Genomic DNA, 21,454 nt, shown 5'->3' with positions numbered 1-21,454 from the left:
GGCCTTTATGATGTACGAGTGTAAACTGGAAACAAACGTCAGTGAAATAGGAAGAAAATTATTCCAGGCACTTTGTAGGGGCATGGTAAATGAGCGACGATAAATATCAACAACGAAAAATAGCTAAGATGCACCAGGCATAAGACATTTATAAGAAGTTAATCACACAAGATAGCTATTGAGACCGATAATTGCAGAAGATGTAAGATTTTGGGAGGGATGATGAGTCTCACATTATTGACATTGGTTTAGAAAGCTACTTAAGCAAATGCCTGTGTCTTCAGCTTAGAAAGCTACATTAAAAAATGTCTGTTACTTCGGCTTAGAAAGGTAAATTAGCAAATGCCTGTTACTTCGTTGTTTCGTGAAAGGAAAATTCTGTTTCTGAAAAGAGTGCTGACATGAGATGAGAAGTGGGTTCTTAGCAATACGCGCCGCCATCGTTCTTTGTCTTCACGTGAATCCACTTTCAAACAACCAAAACCATTACTCCTCCAACAGCAAGTAATAGGGACGACAGTTCCAAACCTTCAAAGAGGTAACCCACGTACCGGGGGAGATTTGTTTGATTCAACTTTCCACTGAGTTTTATCATAGTGTTCCTGATCGTTGAATACAGGTTATTGCCACTGATGGAAACAATGTTTGATTTGGGATACTTATTAGTTCATGTTATTTTTCTTTGTGTAGGATCAAAATCTAATACAACTTCTTTTGAGTGAAGTACGTAGTAGGGGAAAACGTCGAGATAAGCATTTTAGGCAAAATAAAAGTAACTTTTTTCATTATTATAGTTTACCTTTATTCACTCTGTTTCTACTCGCTTTTCCATTCTGCTATCCTAGCTTTTATTTTGATCTTGCGATATCCTTACTCTCCATTATTGTACATTACAGTTTCTGTGGAAAGACATGATGGCTCAGTGGTCAAGCCTGTCACCTCTGCTGCGAAGGTTCTTTGGTTCGACTCTGTGTACGTGAGTTTGTAGTGGACTTCATCATGTTCACAGGTTTTCTCAAGTTCTCCTATGATTACTGCAGAGAGCAAAGGATACCAACGTAATAACCAAGGTCGGGAATAGAACTTGGAATCCGTTCAGCGGTCGTGCATTGACAGTTTCGCCAATAACAACCCGAATGCATACAAAGCTATCTGCACACAAACGATGTTACAAATGCAAATTGTGATTGATTCAAACAAAACGAAGTTTTGTTCCAACCTCAGCACGAACAACTGCAACAGACCACAATATAGGAGTTATATTCAAGGCAATATACTTCAGCAGTTCGATTGTACTATAGAGAACATAGTATAAAATCTAATATAGGTGAACCATGCACATTACAATCCCGAGGAAAATATTGAAAAGAAATTACGTATATGATTCAGTTCAGTGTATTGTATACCAAGGTGTCTATCGGTCACGAAAGTCATGAAAAAGTCACGAAATTTATTTTTTGGGTCACGATTTTTTTTTTTTTTTTTTTTTCATTCATTACAATGGAAAATTTTGTTCTATAAAACGTCAAAATTCACCACCAAAAATGTCTATGATCAGCTTTAGACGCTACCAAATCGCAACACACTTCTATCGTATGCATGAAAATCCGGCCTAATTCGCACCCAAATTCGCTCGTGAGAAAGTTATAAAATTTCGTGGTATGGTAAAGAAAAGGTCACGAAAAAGTCACGAAATTTCATTTTGGAATTTTAATAGTCACCCTGTATACTTTTATATGTAAGATTCTACATACTTACACAATGGTTAAAAAAAGAAAAATATGAAAAAAAAAATGTTCGTAAATATTTAAGCACAGAAGTAACGCAGGTTTCACTGGGTAGTGTCCATCTTGAACACTGCTACGTCATCCTTCTCATTTCTCAGACGAAGCCTCATTCATGGGTCTAAAACCCAGGCGTAAAATGAAATCTCGGAACCCTCATATCATACGAACTTTTATTCATTTCGTCTTTGCTTGTACTCTCATTGGCTGGAACAAGAAATGTATGTGAGAGTACGTTATCACAATAGTTCCACGCATGAGGTTCAAAGGTGAACAAAGAGTGCATTGTAACGTAAAATGAAACAAAATGCATTTCTTTAAGTCCAGTGCATAAAATAAAATAAATATCCTCAAAATTCGTAAATTTTGATTACTCTTACATCATGATTTCACCAACTATTTCATAATCATTTGTCTTTTTATAAATATGGGACGTTAAAATCAAGATTAATTTTCTCACCTCACTTTTTTGCTTTACGATTTTCACATCTTAACGTTTTTTGATCTTCTATTTCCGTGTTCTCTACCATTTTACGTTACAGTTTCTATATCCAGAAGTTTCCCTAAGTGATTTCTTCGGAACATGGTCTTTTTTTCCTAATACTTTACATTCTCTCTCTGTTTTGATAATCTACTGCAATTTTGAACTGCCCACACGCTTCTTCGTCATAACGTTCAGGCACAACACTGATTGTAGCCGATAGTGACATTTTATCTCTAGTATTCCTTTCTTTTCTTGTACTCCTTTCGCAAATGGTTCGGGACTGGACAGTTAAGTGTCTACATGTAATTTCGTCACTGGAATTTTGTACTTAATGTTCACACCTTTGTGATTTATATATATTCATATGCACGAGTGTGGAAAACACAAAGTAAAAAGTGCTTACATGATATTTTTGAACAATAACAATATAAGGTACTAAATGTACAAGGGGAAACAAGAATCTGGACACACCCCTGTTTAAAGCGACCATATTTTGAGTAGGGGTAACGGAGATAGGATAACTTTTAGAATAATACCATCATAACGGCTATATTAAATTCGGCTGGCTATCTTGTACTCAGGTCAAAACTTTAAATAAGAGAGGGTCGTGTGAAATATCGTTTCGGCCACCATGGTTGTTTTACACCTGTCAGGTACCGCCCTATTTCTATTGTCCCTACTTAAGGCACGGTTCCATTCCTTCAAGCCATTTTTAAAATATAAGAAGGATGTAACTAGATCTTTACCTTACCTTACAGACACTTAGGCTTAAAGCCTTGGATGTATCATTAGCGAAAATAGGAGAGTTTTTTCAGGGACATGTGTGTCGCTGCCAGCCAATTTAAAAGTTCTGTCTGGTTCAGTGTGGTTGAAATGTTTCCAAATGATAACATTTAATATGACTGAGAACGACACACATACAAAACTTCTTTCATTTCTGTTTCTTTTCTTGTTTAGATCATTTATCTTTACATTCCATGTACAAACTTTTCCAGTTTCGAGAGCTGGATATTTGTATTTTGTGCCTTCATTGTGTCCCATGCTTTGTTTATAACTATCATGCAGGTACTTTTTTATTTTTATTTTCGTATGCCCATGCTGGAATTTCTGTATTTTATTGTGTGTATATTATAGAAAATAGTGGTTAGTTTGTTCCAATCTTTTCAGCCAAAATTGGGGGCTGTGACGACGAAAGAAGAGAATGAAGACTACTGTAAACAGAGAAAGCGTATACTAAATCTATTTCGACGTCAACTGAGTTGCCCCCTGTTGGATATGGAAAAAACATTTGAAGAATTCCAAGATTGGATGAACAATGAGGAAATAGATAACAATATTGTGGCTGGTTACAATAGGGCTCTTTCAAAACTAGAAAAAATAGCACCGTTTGAGGAATTATTGGTAAGCATATATAGGTTGTGGTCAGGGATCATAGATAGCTGATTTTTATAACATACCATTGATTTCGCACAAGATGATCGTATTTCTAGTTTTATACATATACTACAAATATCAATAGCTTCACTTTTCCCCACAAAGATGAATATTTCGATTAAAATGTAGTTTAATGTGATCTAAAGAAAAATCAGGTGTCAATTTTGTTTCTGTTTATTATCTGTATAGAAATATATACTTAGAACATTTATCTGCTTCCAAGTTGTATTTATAATAGAAATTATATTAAATGATATTGACTTGGTGGTTACTGCTAAATAAATAAGTAGTGATTAATTATCAGTTTTAAAACCATATAGTGTTATTTTTAACTTATTTTGTAATTGGTATTCATCCATATTCATTAATTCAGCATATATATAAAATGTTTTTTTCTTTTCTTGTGTCAATTTTGTTGACTTTTTTAATATATTTATATATCTAACGTTCAGAAGGTTAGGTTTGGTGCTAAATCATTTTTCCCTTGATGGTATTAAAAAACGTTCTAACTTTGTAAGCTTGTTTCAAATCCATAATTCATTTTTTCCCATAATTAAATATATCCGTAAGAATTCCTCATTCAGATTTTAACTGCTCCAATGCTTATTCCATTTAGATCTTGCATATGTATATTAAAAAGAAAGGTAGAAACAACAATACAAAACATATAGTTGTCAATGGGTGAATGTTTTTTAATACTTCCACTGTGTAGATGCTCAGGTAGTTTCTCCTCTGCGTATTGTTCTTTTTAAGAACTCACGTAGGAAATAAAGTTTTTTTTTTTTTTTTAACAAATATTTATTTGTGTTGCAAAGAGAAAAATAAATACGAAAAATTAGAGTGTTCCTATGTAAGTTTACCAAGGGTCAAATATATATGGCCAATGGCTCATAATTTTTTAATGGTAGCACTAAGGTCATGAAATTTTATGTATATGTAATTGTGCCCTTACGCATGATGTACGTACGCATGTAACTCAATGTATCCTCCATCGCTGTGATGCATTTAGCCCATCATTCTTTTCTCCATGCCGTAAATGCACTTTGGTAAAACCCCGGACGCTGACTATTTCTCTACTGTTTCACACATACAAGGAGTTTGTGGTCACTAGCAAATTGTCTACCACGAAGGTGACTCTTCAGGCAATCAAACAGAAAGAAATCGGACAGGGCCAGTCCGGATTATAGGGAAGTTGAGGACCACTTGTCATTTCCATACTTCTGATTTGCTGCTGTGTGTGGTTGGCAGAGTAGGGACTCGCATTTTCGTGGTACATTTTGATGATTATGTTAGAGTTCCGGTGTCTTTGTCTTTAAAGCACGTCATAGCTGTGCCAGTGACAAACAATATAACGCACAGATAACCCATTCGTTTTAACAAGCTGTCATGTGTTTACTCTGTATCATTCCTGATCAATGCCGTCTTGGTTAACGTCTTCACTGCATTTGATGATGTCCTGGATCGTGGTTGGTCCAGCAAGCTGAAATCACCACTATGGAACCGTTGTATCCATTGGCTGGACATTGTTGCGGTCCAATGTCCATACACAGGAAGCAAGTTGCGTCAAAAGAATGTGGCTGAGTGATCGCTAATCTTGTCCAGGAATTCAATGATCGACCGTTGCCAAGTGTGGCTATCTATTTCTTTCTCTATTGTGAGTCTAACTGTAAATAGAGGGAAAAAATTATTATACAACTTAAGCGTGAAGGCCACAAGTACATAAAAAAAAAAAAAAAAAAAAGGTCCTAGTGCTAATCATAAAATATTATAGCCCATTATGCAAATCTTTTCGAGCACCATATACGTAAAATCAGTGAAATGAAGTAATTATTTACGAAGTTTATCTTACTTTACACTTACAGCTCAGCGATGAGGAGAATAAGTTGAAAACTTACCTTGACTACATAGCGTATGAAAAGAAAGAAGGTGATCCAGCTCGCGTTCAAATTCTATATGAGCGTGCGGTTGCTGATCATTGTTTGGAAGCAACTTTGTGGCAGGATTATATAGAATTTGTAGATTCTCAGCTGAAGATAGACGTCGTTGTTTTGCCTGTGTTTGAACGAGCTGTAAGAAATTGTCCATGGAATTCATCTTTATGGCAACATTACTTAAGAGCTTTAGAGAGATATGAGAAGCCACACGAAAAAATTAAAGGTAACTGATATTTTCTTTCGTGTACTTCTTTTTTTATTATTTTTATAATAATCCTCACTTCTTTATGCTATAGCGCTCATGAGTTAGTCACATTTACAGCAGTCAGAATGCGGCAAAACAAACAGTACTGAAATAACATTATTGTCATTTATTTATTTATTGTACAATCCAATGAAACATAAGAAATGTCAAATGGATGAACTAAGTGTTACTCAGCATATATTGTAAATTTAAGAGGACTCGCGCCTGTACATCAAGTGTTCAAAATATTGACCATTACATCGCACACATTCTTCATAGCTGTCCTGTAGATCGATGAACATGTTAGTGAACACGAATTACTGGAACAACAAAACAAATGACCGATTCTTCTAACTTAACTCCCGTATAATGGTAGGGGGTTTCTGTTCGGAAAATTGCTCCTTTTAGCATACCCCATATGTAGGCATCTAGAGCCGTGAGATTAGGGTAGAGAGAAGGATATGGAAAATCGTTCCACTTGATCAAGCGATGTTCAAACCTTTGTGGGCAGAAGGACAAGTGACTCACTTGCAGTGTAGGCAGTAGCCCCGTCTTGTTTCATCCATTGATGTTACTACGACATTTTTTTAGTGTGGTAAAAACAACGCAAATCATGCAGCAATGGGTCAATAATCAATTGTCGGTTGATGTAGCGATCAAAATACACGGCTTTCATCACTGAACCGTATGTTGCTTATGAAATCTTCATCTTCATATACCATAATTACACTCTAGAGGAATACAGTAGACATGCTTGCTCATCTTCTGCAGTGAGACGCTGCCGTACACCTTATGAGCGGATAAAACACTCGACAATAAATCCCTTCTCCTCTGTTGTAAGTAATACTATCTTTGCGCCAACTGCACACTGCGCTAGTCGACACACAACTGAGCACACACGTGGCACTCACAGCTCATACCACTTGCACGTGCTCGCCATCCGTACTCAAATTTCAGTACTGTATCTTTTGCCGCATACTGTACTTCATTAATCCTGATAATTACTCATATATCCAGAGGATCACGGTGATGGATTGTTGGTTGATCCTTCATTTTTGGTGAAAAGGGTTCGTCATCCTAAGCTATGTGACCTGTGATTGATACCATCATCATGTGCATTAATTTCCATTAATTTTCTTCATTACACTTAAATAAATAAGTAAATGACTTTATTAGTCACAAGGATAGTGTTGTATATTGTATACGATTTCTGAAACTTACCCAACTTTGATCAAATTTGAAATGGTGTTAGACCATCCAAGTTTAGTAAGCACATGAAATATTATAGTTGCAAACCTTTGGTTCCTAACTATTGGACATCAATTTAAATATGTGGATTTATTTTCTGATGAATAAGTGGAATCAAAGGTAACAATATTTATCCTTTTTATAATCACTAATTGTTATTTAGATACGAAAAATGGAACTCATCCAATATTAACCAAATTGGTCATCGTGGTAATGTTGAGGACTCAGTATACATTTGAAGCATTATAGTGTGTAGGTCTTTAGTTCTCAAGTTATGGGCCATCAAAGTGGGATTTTTTTTTTTTTTTTTTCACTAACCCCAAATCCCTAATTTGATGCACAGTAACGCGGGAATCAAAACTGCGAACAATATTTTTCATACTTACTGAACTCATTACGGTCTACTATCATTCCAATTTTCAAGTAAAGGGCTTTGGCTCTCGAATTATAGTCAAAGTTCGAATTTGGATTTAACAACCGGTTTAATGTTAAGTAAGTGTATGTAGTGTGGGTCTGTAATAAAATTTGCTAAAAGTCAGTGAAGGACGAATTGTTTTACATGATAGGAAAACTTACTGGTTTCTTATTTCTTTCCACTCTTTTCATTCCATCAACTCTATTATCATCATTTAGCGCTCTTTGTTTAATGTATCTTACAGGGCAGCACGTCACAGCAGAAGATTAAATGTAAATATATCATTATTATTTGTTTGATTTAAGATTAGATCCCTTTCAGCATCGAGGCTTTATGAGATGTGAACCTATAGGTTAATGTGGGATCGGAACCACATGGGCATCCGCCGAGAATCAAACGTGGGTCTTCCCGTCAAAGACACATACAGAATGCTCATTGCCACGATGAATCTCGCTATTTTATTTATTTATTTATTTATTTATTTATTATTATTATTATTATTATTATTATTATTATTATTATTATTATTATTATTATTATTTTATTGTGAGGTCGAAAATTGTTAATTCTTAGACTCAGCATCGTAAAGTAGTCGGGAATTTAGTTAAGAGGTAGCCAGCTTCGGTATAAAACGCCAGAAATAATGCAATGAGCCTAACGTTATGACCATACATACCACCCTAACTAAAAATAAACCATCTGATCGACTATAACCCATCTACGTTGTAGCGGCTGGAAATCCTATTTTTGTTCTTCGAAAATAAAACAAATAAACTACTTTCTTATAAATAAGGAAATATACTTTCTCTGGAAAATGAGTTAAGTTTAGTGGCCAAGAGATTAACTCTTTAAATCGGTTAGTGAGGTACTGTGAAGCATAATTTGTTGGTTGAATTGGAATTTAGTTAACATCAAGGTATATGAAACGTGGATCTATAGCTTAACATGAAATCCAAACCACATGAATTCCCACCACGAATAAAACCTGGGCCTCGTGGAACATACTAATGTTAATTTTTTCTTCATTTGGCTTGACAGCTTTATAAGACCTGCTTGACAGCTAGCATTTTGGCATAACATTGAAATTTCTCAAACCAAATCGTGCATATTTAGTATTTCTGTGTGAGTATCATATTGATGTGTCTGAACACTCGGGCCACTTGAGTACGCAAAAAAGTATGCTGAATCTTTCCTGAAGAATACTGAAACGCACTGAATAGGTATAAAGACTATGAACCGCTTCTCATTCATACGACGCGAGAATCTAGTAGGTGACTCGTAGTTGTCTTGATAATATACTACACATACTGACAGGTATGCATACACATAACATCTAAATGCAATTAATAAGCATAATATACGGAAATAACGGAATAATTTTCATTAAGGATCATTAGATTGATTGTCTATGTTGTATTGTGACTGCTTGTCATACAGTTCAGAAGTATTAGAAGTTAGCAAATTTTAAATTACCAATTTTTCTTAGTAGATAAGTAATACATGAGGCATTTTAAGTTATGATACAAAAAATTGATCAGAATATATGCGCGCGAGCTGTATCAAAATTCCACATCTGGCATGTTAGCTTATCTGAAGCCCAGCAAACGCCAGAGTGAATTCATGAAGCAGTGAAATGACGCCAAATCTTTGCCGACGTATAAAGACTTGTGTGCAAGTTCTACAAGAATTCTAGAACAGTGCCAGAATAATAAATGCACTATCGGAAAGACATGTATACATCCATCCTCAAGTGTTACAACACTACAAAAGCCAATGGCTAAATAGTCGGCCGTAATATGTAGCCGGAATAAGATCCAGATCAAAGGGGCAAATTCTGTGCCGCTCGAAATGCGTCTGCCGACTGACAAGAAAACTCATTAATACAATTGAAGATGGCGAGCAGAATATATGGCTTAATCGATTGTCAACACCGTCAGCATTTGCGGATAAAATGCAGTGATAAAGCCTGTGTACATGACCATCCGTGGAATATTAATACTGTACGAGCGCCAACTAGCGAATGAAAGGTGAGATCTGTAATGGCATTGAATGAAGTATAAAATTATATTGTAGATTGATAACGATCTCCTTCCACTGCGTACCACAATATCAATGTAAGGGGATGTGGCGCCTTCTTTCACCACTATAGGAAAGTTTCTTGACAAATGTTGTGTTATAAAGTTCTTCTCGGGCAATCAGCCAGGTGAAAACTGGTGGATAAGCCAACGTTTCGAGAGCTGTCATCGTTCTCGTCATCAGGGCAATTATGTAGAGATCAGCGGATATAAGTAATATATACTCTGGGCTGGAGAAAATGCTGGTTCCTGATTGGCTGAAAATGCTGGTTCCTGATTGGCTGGTTCAATCTGAAAAACTGGAGCTGTGATTGGCTGGCTAAGTTCCGTAGTCCGTGCTATTGATTGGCTGAGGGTTATCTGAATGTTTGTGTGTCGTTTTCTTTGCTGTGGTACTGATGACCGGGTTCCACAGGGGGCTGAGTTGAAATCCAGTGTCTCTATTAACGTTGTCCGGTTCATGAACTATGGCGAGAGATTCGGCTACTATCCTGGTCCAGTAACTGGTGCTCTTGGTAATGATGGATGTGTCCTTAAATAAAACTTTATGGCCTTCTGATAAACTGTGTTCAGCTAAACCTGATTTTTCTGGATGGAATAATCTAATGTAATTTTCATGTTCTCTGCAACGTTGTTCAATGGTGCGTCCTGTTTGTCCTATATAAGCCTTTCCGCATTCACAGGGTATACGATACACGCCTGGTGTCTTTAAGCCCAAGTCATCTTTGATCGGGCGAAGTAAGTTCCTGATTTTTGGTGGCGGCTTGTGTATGGTCTTAATGTTGTGTTTTTTCAGAATCCGGGAGATCTTTCCAGAAAGTTGTCCAGTGTATGGTAAAACTGCTATACTCAATGGTTCTTCAGTTTCTTCTTTGGATTTCCTCTGTTCAGAAAAGGTCCTTTTCAGGGCCAAACTGATATCATGCTTCTTGTAATTATTCTGGAGTAGCGTCTTCTTGAGATGATCCAGTTCCCGAGGGAGGGATTCTTCGTCTGAGATGTCTTTCGCTCTATGTGCTAGTGTGCTGATGACGGTGTTTCGCTGTGACTTATGATGAAAACTGTTGCCATTGAGATAGAGGTCAGTGTGAGTAGGTTTCCTGTAGACGCTATGGCCGAGACTACCATCGGGCTTCCGGCGGATGAGAATGTCCAGGAATGGCAAGCATCCGTCCTTTTCAATCTCCATTGTGAACTTGATATTACTATGTTGTTTATTAAGAAATTCGAGGAACAAATGCAGTGTCTTCTCCCCGTGAGGCCAGATGACAAACGTATCATCTACGAATCTATAAAAACATGACGGCTTGAAAGGTGTCAGTTCTAATGCTTTTTGCTCAAAATCTTCCATAAAGAAATTCGCAACTGCTGGTGAAAGTGGTGATCCCATGGCGACTCCATCCGTTTGTTCATAGTACTGTCCATCATATAGAAAGTATGTTGAAGTTAAGGTGATTCTGAATAATTCCACAATTTCCGGTGTGAAGTGTTCACTAAGTAGGAGTAACGTATCTTGAACTGGAACCTTGGTGAACAATGAAACCACATCGAAGCTGACTAGAAGGTCTCCTGGAGCTGTGCGTATTGTTTTTAGTGTATTCACGAAGTCGGATGAATTTTTCACGTGATGCTCACACTGTCCTACTAATGGCTGAAGCAGAGAGGTGAGATACCTGGCTAGGCGGTAAGTTGGACCCCCAATGGCACTGACGATGGGTCTCATCGGGATGTCAGGCTTATGTATTTTTGGCAGGCCATAAAGTCGGGGTGGCTGACTACCGTGTGGCTTGATTTCCTTGCGGGTTTCATCTGGTAAACTGGCTTTTATAATATACGCCGCCAGGAAAGCTTCAAATCTTACTTCAAACACCTCTACGGGGAGGAAATCCTACGCAGCATATTACAACTTCAAGACCTGCGTAAGAAGAAGGCTCGAACGCTTTGTAATCTTGCCTTCCTTTTGAGATGCAGAGATCAGCACGTCATTCCTGTCTTCGCACAAATACGTTACCCGCTTCACTCGCTTCGAATTAGCAAGATTATACATCGTACCAGTTTAGCTCTTGTGAAGGAACGCATTAGTTTCACCCGCTGGAAACTCGACAGATTAGATCGCAAACTTCTATCAACTCAGCTCTTCCTCACTGGACACTTGACTACGGCAGACTGGGATTGGGTTGACACCAGTTCCACGGCACAGGCAGAATCACTTCTCCTCATAACTACAAGGAAACAAAGTAAGAAATTTTCACGACTACAGAGACCGATACAGGATACATCAGAGCGAAATCCAGACAGAGTCATCATCAATCTTACAGACAATCAACTAGATGAAGCCACTTCTTCACTGCTACAAAAAGGTCTGAACTTCGCTCCAGCGCCTAAGTTCATTCCGTCTACAGAAATAATTTCCAGCATTGAACAAGCTATACACTCTCTTCCAACAGCAGAAGCAGATGAAATTCGCCATGAAGTAAGTTTGGCCCTGAAAAGGGCCAGAATACCAAAACCTAATATTTCCAAAGAAGAAAGAACAGCTCTCAAAAATCTTCGCCAAGACACCAACACCACCATATTACCAGCAGACAAAGGCAATGCAACTGTACTTATGCCTACAGAAGTCTACAAGAACAAGATGTTGGAGCTACTCAATGACACGGCCTACAGACGCCTTAAGAGGGACCCTACACCTGCAGTCGAACGGAAAGTAGCAGCTCTTTTGAGAAAAGCCAGTTTACCAGATGAAACCCGCAAGGAAATCAAGCCACACGGTAGTCAGCCACCCCGACTTTATGGCCTGCCAAAAATACATAAGCCTGACATCCCGATGAGACCCATCGTCAGTGCCATTGGGGGTCCAACTTACCGCCTAGCCAGGTATCTCACCTCTCTGCTTCAGCCATTAGTAGGACAGTGTGAGCATCATGTGAAAAATTCATCCGACTTCGTGAATACACTAAAAACAATACGCACAGCTCCAGGAGACCTTCTAGTCAGCTTCGATGTGGTTTCATTGTTCACCAAGGTTCCAGTTCAAGATACGTTACTCCTACTTAGTGAACACTTCACACCGGAAATTGTGGAATTATTCAGAATCACCTTAACTTCAACATACTTTCTATATGATGGACAGTACTATGAACAAACGGATGGAGTCGCCATGGGATCACCACTTTCACCAGCAGTTGCGAATTTCTTTATGGAAGATTTTGAGCAAAAAGCATTAGAACTGACACCTTTCAAGCCGTCATGTTTTTATAGATTCGTAGATGATACGTTTGTCATCTGGCCTCACGGGGAGAAGACACTGCATTTGTTCCTCGAATTTCTTAATAAACAACATAGTAATATCAAGTTCACAATGGAGATTGAAAAGGACGGATGCTTGCCATTCCTGGACATTCTCATCCGCCGGAAGCCCGATGGTAGTCTCGGCCATAGCGTCTACAGGAAACCTACTCACACTGACCTCTATCTCAATGGCAACAGTTTTCATCATAAGTCACAGCGAAACACCGTCATCAGCACACTAGCACATAGAGCGAAAGACATCTCAGACGAAGAATCCCTCCCTCGGGAACTGGATCATCTCAAGAAGACGCTACTCCAGAATAATTACAAGAAGCATGATATCAGTTTGGCCCTGAAAAGGACCTTTTCTGAACAGAGGAAATCCAAAGAAGAAACTGAAGAACCATTGAGTATAGCAGTTTTACCATACACTGGACAACTTTCTGGAAAGATCTCCCGGATTCTGAAAAAACACAACATTAAGACCATACACAAGCCGCCACCAAAAATCAGGAACTTACTTCGCCCGATCAAAGATGACTTGGGCTTAAAGACACCAGGCGTGTATCGTATACCCTGTGAATGCGGAAAGGCTTATATAGGACAAACAGGACGCACCATTGAACAACGTTGCAGAGAACATGAAAATTACATTAGATTATTCCATCCAGAAAAATCAGGTTTAGCTGAACACAGTTTATCAGAAGGCCATAAAGTTTTATTTAAGGACACATCCATCATTACCAAGAGCACCAGTTACTGGACCAGGATAGTAGCCGAATCTCTCGCCATAGTTCATGAACCGGACAACGTTAATAGAGACACTGGATTTCAACTCAGCCCCCTGTGGAACCCGGTCATCAGTACCACAGCAAAGAAAACGACACACAAACATTCAGATAACCCTCAGCCAATCAATAGCACGGACTACGGAACTTAGCCAGCCAATCACAGCTCCAGTTTTTCAGATTGAACCAGCCAATCAGGAACCAGCATTTTCAGCCAATCAGGAACCAGCATTTTCTCCAGCCCAGAGTATATATTACTTATATCCGCTGATCTCTACATAATTGCCCTGATGACGAGAACGATGACAGCTCTCGAAACGTTGGCTTATCCACCAGTTTTCACCTGGCTGATTGCCCGAGAAGAACTTTATAATATACGCCGCCAGGAAAGCTTCAAATCTTACTTCAAATGTTGTGTTTTTAAGAATTTGGTTATGCTGGAAGTTCGTGATTAATGTTTTTTTCTAAAATATAAAGGTGGATGCCGCATACTTCCTTATGAACATTATAAACCCCGTTTTTCAAGAAGTTATGCTACATTTCTATGGACATAACATCTCATTGGTTCACATTAACGTAGATAAGGCATTCAGCCACGCACAAAGTCATACCTCAGTTTACATTACAAAAGAGAACAGAAAACAGCAATCTTGTATCATTTGGAACCATACTTGTAAAGAGATCTGATTCCAATCCGATCCAGTTTTTGTTTTGGACTCCCCAAACGACTCCTGAGACATCATCTTATACGAAAGCTTATTGAAGGAAATGCCTGTACTCCATCTTTTAGTATGCTCTTCTGCGATAATGAAATTACGCAGTAAAGTACTTGTCAGCAATGCTGGTAACGTAATCTAACAATCGTTGGTGACATAATGGCTGTTTTTACAGTAAATACCCTTCCGAAATTGTTCGCATATATCCTGATCAACCTCCTGTTGTGCTGGTCTACGTTTTTTTGTGTATATTAATATAAAAGTGTATTTTTCCCTTACAGAACTTGTAGAACAAGCACTTGGCTCTTGTGTTAGTTCAGCTGACGATTTTCGCAGTATTTGGATGTGCTATTTGGAGTACCTTAAAAGAAGAATAGACTGGAGCGGAAATCATGAAACAGAAGTGGAAGAATTGAGGAACACTTTTAATAAAGCATGTGAACATCTTGCTCAATGTAAGTATTAAGATCATCCCTAAAAATAATTTGGTTGATGCTATTTGTTTGATATTATTTTGTTTGTTCAGTGAGCACTTAAAATTTAACAAACGATATCCTTTGAAGTTTGTGTAACCATCAAAACTGCTCTTCAGCGGCTTACATTATAATGAATATAACCTTTCTTCATCTCTTTTATTTAAGTATTTAATAAATTACGTTTTGACGTCTTGCATTGCTTTATTTAAGTTGTGTTTTAATAGCATGGGATAACACTACACTCGTTTCCTTCTCAGATTTTGGCCTGGAAGGAGATGTTCAGTGTGAACTTCTTCAGTTTTGGGCAAGAATTGAAGCAATTCATTGTAAAAACATGGAGAAATTCCGACTTCTTTGGAATGACATTCTTAGCCAAGGACATGAGAAAAGTGCACATATGTGGCTGGAATATATACAACTTGAGAGGTCAGTAGAGTCAGACGATTTTCTCACGTAATTTCCACGCATTAGGGACTTGAAAAGTATATATTTGTCTTAGTATTTATTTTTGAATTTTTTCTTTTCCACAAAATGAAAGATTGAAAACTAAAGCGTGCCACCTCCACCTGCAAACGATACATTGTTCATAGCCTATCACTTATAAAAATATCATATAGAGTAGCAATTCATGCGTATATACTAAGATATGAACATTTTCAAACAATATGTATTTGCTGTGTGTGTAGAGGGAAACAGTGTTGTGGATTTCTTCGTTTTTATAAAAGTGGTTAATTTTGGGCTATTAAAAAAAAAAAAAAAAAATCCCCTGGCGTTACAACTTGCGAAGGGCAATGACTGGCAAGAAAACTTGTAATAGCGAATCTGTGCTTCGCCTATTGATTCCCATCGCCGTGTTTTTCTCTTTCTAGTGTTCGCTACTTCTTTGTTCAGTATCTTCCTCAATTAACTCACGACACCAGGACAACACCGAAAATTTTGTGCCCCACTGGAAATCAAATCTGAGACCACGCGTGGTAAATCAGTTGCTATACCGGATCATATTTTGGCTCCTAACCCCTATTATTCATTCCGAATATAAGTGTTTCCTTTTATTGTAACTACGTACTTCTTTCTTTTTTTATGCTTTTGTTGTTAAGGGCACATAATTTTGCAAATTAATTCGTTGTGTACTAGATCATCTGATCCATTTGTGCTTCGTATATTTTGATTAGAGATCATCCCAAAAGCAATAACTCCTTTGGTATTGGAGAGTTTATGTAAATAGAGAGATATGTTGGGTACGTATTAAGTCTATTTAAATTATTGTTTCTGCCACCATTCAGTCTAATGCTGAAATCTTTTTCTGGAGAGTTTTTTTTTAGAGCCCATACATTCACAGCGATTGTAATGTCTTCTACGCCCTTGAAATGCTGTCTACAAACAGTTTTGAAAGGGTTAAATAAATAGAAGTCAGATGTGGAAAAAGTCAGGACTTAAGAGGGGTTGGGACATTACTGAGTAGCCCATTTTGACATTGGCATATGATATATATACCATCTCTGTCCCAAAATATCCTTACCTTTCGTGCTGATGGTATGATTTTCTTTGATGCATATCATAGGAAGAAAATCCATGTTTCATCCTCTATAACTACAATCCTAAAAAACGCGTCTTCCTTCCTTGAAACACTTCAATAGATTTGTGTATACATCCACGTTTGAGTTGTGTCTCAGAATCAATTTCGCATTTGCTTTTCTATATCTTAACTCACGTAGAATCACACAACGGTTCTCTCCAAGGATGTTGTAAATACAGGATCTGCCCATATGTATCTTCATCCTATTAAATCGGTGAAGCCAACAAGCAACCGAGCATCGGCACATCTTTTTGGCTAGTCTCGTTTCTGCCATCGTCTAATTGGCTACTTTCGTTTCCGCCATGCTTGTTGGCTCAAAACATTGCGATCCTATTGGGCGGTGTGGACAGAGTAGGGGCGGCGAAACTGTGACGTATGGCTTCAAGATTTTGTAGTAAGGGCAGATCCTCTATTTTATAACATCCTTGGTTCTCTCTGTAATAAGCGCTCGCGCTCTTTATGGTTTTCATTAGTCACTGTGGTTACAGGCCTGCTACTTTCATGTTTATCTGGCATAGAGATTTTCTCCTGGAGCTTTTTGATCCATCTTCTAACGTTACTAATATGAATTGCACTCTGTTTATGCCTCTTCCAGTCTCCTATGAATCTCCGGTGCTTGGCAACCTTTGTTTGCAAGAATTCGATCACAGCTCTTGGCTGTCCTTTGCTGTTCATGTTTATTTATTTATTTATTTATGTGCAAATGAGAAGAATGTGCGCATTATTAAAGTATATTATATGTGTATGTAATGTTATTACAGCGCAATAAAAATATGGAGAGTCATTACGGTGAAGGAATTATAGGGTTCCTACTGGTCAGGGAAAATGGTGCAGGTCAGGAAAGTTCAGGGAAAAGACTGGAAATCAAGGAAATTTTATAAAATATATGTTTTCTAACATTAATTGTATACCAATTTCAGCTTAGCCAAGCATTATAATGGACGTTGTTCAGATTTCTATGGAAGGTAAATGGAATGTACGTATTAGCAATTGATTACTATTTGTCTCTATAGAATAAATGTTCTCATATATAAATATTGACCGTTATTTATTCCTTATTTATATGTCAACGTCATCCAACACCTGTTATGAAAATTAGGAAGTTTCCTGCCGAAGGTCAGGGAAGTCAAGGAAATAGATTTCTCCAGATCAGTAGGAACCCTGATTTGATTTCGAGATGATCTTTAGGGCCGCGGTGGTTCAGTGGTAGAGCGTTCACCTCTGATGCATGGGGTCCTTGGTTCGATCCCAGCTCGCACCAAGTGAACTTTGTGGTGAACAAACACCATGTGCGTTGATTTTCTCGGGGTTCTCCCCTTTCCTCCCACTGTCTTTATTCACCATTTCCTTCATTGCTCATTATCACCATCTCCTTCGGCCTAGCCGGCATAACCGTGGAACGTCGAGATTATCTTTGTACATATGTTACCAAAGGCTTTGTTCCATTATGGGAATATATATGGTAAATACCGGTAGTAAATGATAATTGTTCTGAGAAAGTAGTACTTGTCATTCAGATGAGCTAATGCACACGCACGTTTGGTAATGTTAATTACTACAATTCTAGTCATAATATTACACGTAGTAGTCAATAATGATTTTTAAATTGAACCATCTTTTTTTTTTTTTTTTTTTTTTTTTTTTTTGTTGTTATGATTCAACTTTTCACTTCAAAAGTATACGTTATTCTTTCCTTAAGCCTCAGTATTTCACTTTTTTACTGGTTAAAAAAATCGAGAAATTATCTGCCTATACTATTAAATGTCTTTCTTCTGAACATACAAATAACTTCAGTATAGTATAAGAATCCTCAATGATTCTCAATAACGAATAGTGTCGGTGCTGGAAAAGGAACTTTAAGCTCAGATCATACAGATTACGGTGTATTTTCACGAATGACCAAAAATTTTAGTTAGTTATTTTACGGATATGAATGAGATATTATTTAAGAAGACTTATGAGAGTGAATAACTGTTAAAACTACTTAAAATGTATATTGCCTGCTTTTTCATTTTTGTAATCTTATTTCATTTTTTTTCTTTACAAGTACTTTTTACCTTTGGTGTTCAGAGAAGTTTCTTTTCATTTGTTGCAGTCAAATTTTTTTAGTATTATCAATAATTTGTATCCAGTGTCATATGTTATGCGTTGCCCGTCAATTAAACGTTAAGTTGCCTGTAAATAGCTTCGCTGTTTTTCTTCAATTACTTATTTTTCTTAAACTACTTTCTCGAGTGGATCTTTTTGAACAACATGCCACTAACGATATCTGTAATGTGACAGACGAGAAAGGATTATGAAAGTGTGTGTTAATAAACTGTTTCGTTATTGGGGATCGTGAGAATCATTTCATTCCACCAATTCTTCCATCACCATTCACTTCTCTTAATCATACGTCTCCCTTAGCCTAAGGGATATAATCATGAGACGCTAAACTGAAAGATTTCATTTAATTTCATGAGAATCATTAGGTACTTTCCTTACATATTATTGAATCTCTGCATATTATACTGGAATAAAAAACTTGGATTTGAGAAGTGGTATTCCAACATCTGTACCTTATGGAGTCAAGAAATAATAGTAATTACACCTCCTCTTTATATTTTATATTAATATTATACGAGTTTCCTTATATTTTTTGGCTTAAGCTTGTGATTTTTTTCTTAGTTTAGTTCTTTTTGAAATTGTTGCCTGGTCTTACTATACATACGTAACAATACTCGAAATTTTCGTCAATTGCACGTTGAAATGCTTTTTTGGGGCTTCGCTCAGACCGTAATTTCGACCTCCTTACAGTTTTCGGCGTTTCGGCACTGCCAGTTCACCTATACTACATGTATCTTATACAATTAGAATTGTAAGTAGGTAAATACGTAAGTAATTCCGAAAGGCTGCAACAGGTCGGATATCTCACTTGCAGTCTTATCTACATTATGCATATACACAACGGTCATTTTATTCTCGTTTGAACCCAACTTCATCTTAAATAAACAGGGACGTTTGAAACATTGGGATTTCAAACCATCTAACATGTCATACTTTAGCAGCTTACTGGAACACATAAATAATAGAAAAATGGACGGCGACCGGACGTGCGTCACAATCTACCTATTGCAGTTTACTTTGAATCGAATTTGAAAGCCTATAGAACATAAATTAACTTCCTTCTAAATTATGAAAGGTGGTTGAGATTGAGCAGATCGCTAATAAATATGAAGAAAAGTGATTTAATTCATAATACGTGTACTTACATAATATATTTCATTAATTTTCGATGAATATTAATATAAGTTTTGTTTATTTCTTAGGGCATTTGGTGATTCAAAGCATGTAAGAAAACTTTTCCCACGAGCTTTGAATGCAGTGCAGGATTGGCCAGAGAGCATTGGAAATGCTTGGATAAACTATGAAAGAGATGAAGGAACTCTTGAAACTTTGGAGATTTGTTTGGAGAAATATAAAGCAAAGTATGTAAAAGTAAATAATAATAATAATAATAATTTAATACACGTTGGCAACCATAATATTCTTAATGATGTTATTTATTAAGAGAACAGTTGATGCATCATGTACAATATTTTCAAATTAACTTAAGAGTTATTTGACGGAGCAGATACTTAACCTGACAAAACAATAAAGATAAGGCATAGTGTTGTATAGAAACGCATTTAATTTTCAATAGAATTCTCGTTAACGTGATCACCACAGTTCATTTTTGTACCTAAGTAGAGATATGGGTACTGTTCAAAGCTTACTTAGTTGTAGGTATTGAGATACATCACTTGAAATGTAAAATCTTATTATTAAAGAAAAAGAAAAAAGTAAGAAGAAACTTTGGTATCTGCTTCACTTTTATCGAGCTCTACTCTTGTTCATATACCAAACGAGGGCTTTTTTGCTCTTTTAGGCCTTTGTTACAAGCCTCATTAATAAAATATTTTGACCACTGTTACAGGTATAAGGTGTTTAAGGAAAGAGAGGCAACCAAACCTTTCTGAACGAGTTTGTATCTAGAAATAGATTCATAGAAAGTTGTTCAAGTACTTTTCAGGTACTTCGTTAAAGTCCCATTATTAGGTCTGAATGTTTTTATCATATATTGGACGGCTTTGGGTCAAGTTTTAAGTAGGATACAATGAAGAAAATATTCTCTCTATATTGTATAATTGCTGATCCTCCTGCTGCTGCTAACAATAATAAAACATAAGGTGGAGGTGAGGACAAAGTGTCTGCCTCATTAGTGATAGTCCGAGATGATCCCTAGTGATATGTGGAGATAAGGTTCCACACTTCTTTGGCATTCTGCACGTACAGGAGATAATCCAGTCAGAACAACACCTCGTCCGCCCTCAGCCCTGGTTTCTCCAGGTACCTATTTTACAGAGGTTGGGTTAATATCTGAGATGCTTGGAAGGAGGATAAAAGAGGAAATAAATCCCGCCCTGCTTGTATTTGGGGGTCGAAGGTAGACTCTTCGTATTTGGATACCTTAGCGAGTACGTCATCAGTGCAGTAATAATGGTAATAATAATAATACAAGTGATTCATGGTGTTGTCATAGTAGGCTCTTTATTTGGAGCCATAAAAGTTGCAAGAATATCTTAAGTAGGAATGTCCTAGTTCATGAATCGCCAACAGTTCAAATAATCTTATTATATATAAAGCTGAATATATGTTTGTGTGGTTGTTTGTCCGCTGTACGAATAGTGTACAGCTAATAATGAACTGTGTCAGATTTAACCTTTTTCTCATGGCACGTTGAGATAGTGTATTCTTTTGGCCTGCCATCGTCGATTGTAATGAAGCAATTAAGACGACATTTTCGCTGGTAGCTTCAGACAGGCCCCTTTTGTTGTTGAATGTTTCTACATGGCCCTCACTTGTATTTGCCTGGTCAGGATATTACTCCAATGGTTAAACCAATTTTCTGACAGTTGCTTCATCCTTCAGTTGTATGTAAAATATACGTGGAAAAGAGGTATAATATAT

At 37.1% G+C, this 21,454-nt stretch overlaps 1 protein-coding gene across 1 annotated transcript in view; it reads left to right on the top strand.

Moving 5' to 3' along the window:
• LOC145693069 (spliceosome associated factor 3, U4/U6 recycling protein-like) overlaps positions 1–21,454 on the top strand; it is an 81,545-nt gene that overhangs the window by 31,006 nt on the left and 29,085 nt on the right. Inside the window, exons 5-9 of the mRNA XM_081768741.1 lie at positions 3,436–3,669; positions 5,565–5,859; positions 14,695–14,868; positions 15,147–15,315; positions 19,774–19,932. Coding sequence (XP_081624867.1) covers positions 3,436–3,669; positions 5,565–5,859; positions 14,695–14,868; positions 15,147–15,315; positions 19,774–19,932 — 1,031 coding nt within the window. The remainder of the gene's footprint in view (positions 1–3,435; positions 3,670–5,564; positions 5,860–14,694; positions 14,869–15,146; positions 15,316–19,773; positions 19,933–21,454) is intronic.

Source organism: Thermobia domestica, chromosome 8 (genome assembly GCF_964235325.1).
Source record: "Thermobia domestica chromosome 8, izTheDome1.hap1.1, whole genome shotgun sequence".
In the NCBI taxonomy this organism is placed as follows: Eukaryota; Metazoa; Arthropoda; class Insecta; order Zygentoma; family Lepismatidae; genus Thermobia; species Thermobia domestica.
The sequence above is the reverse complement of the archived record's forward strand: the minus strand, read 5'-3'. Positions and strand labels throughout refer to the sequence as shown.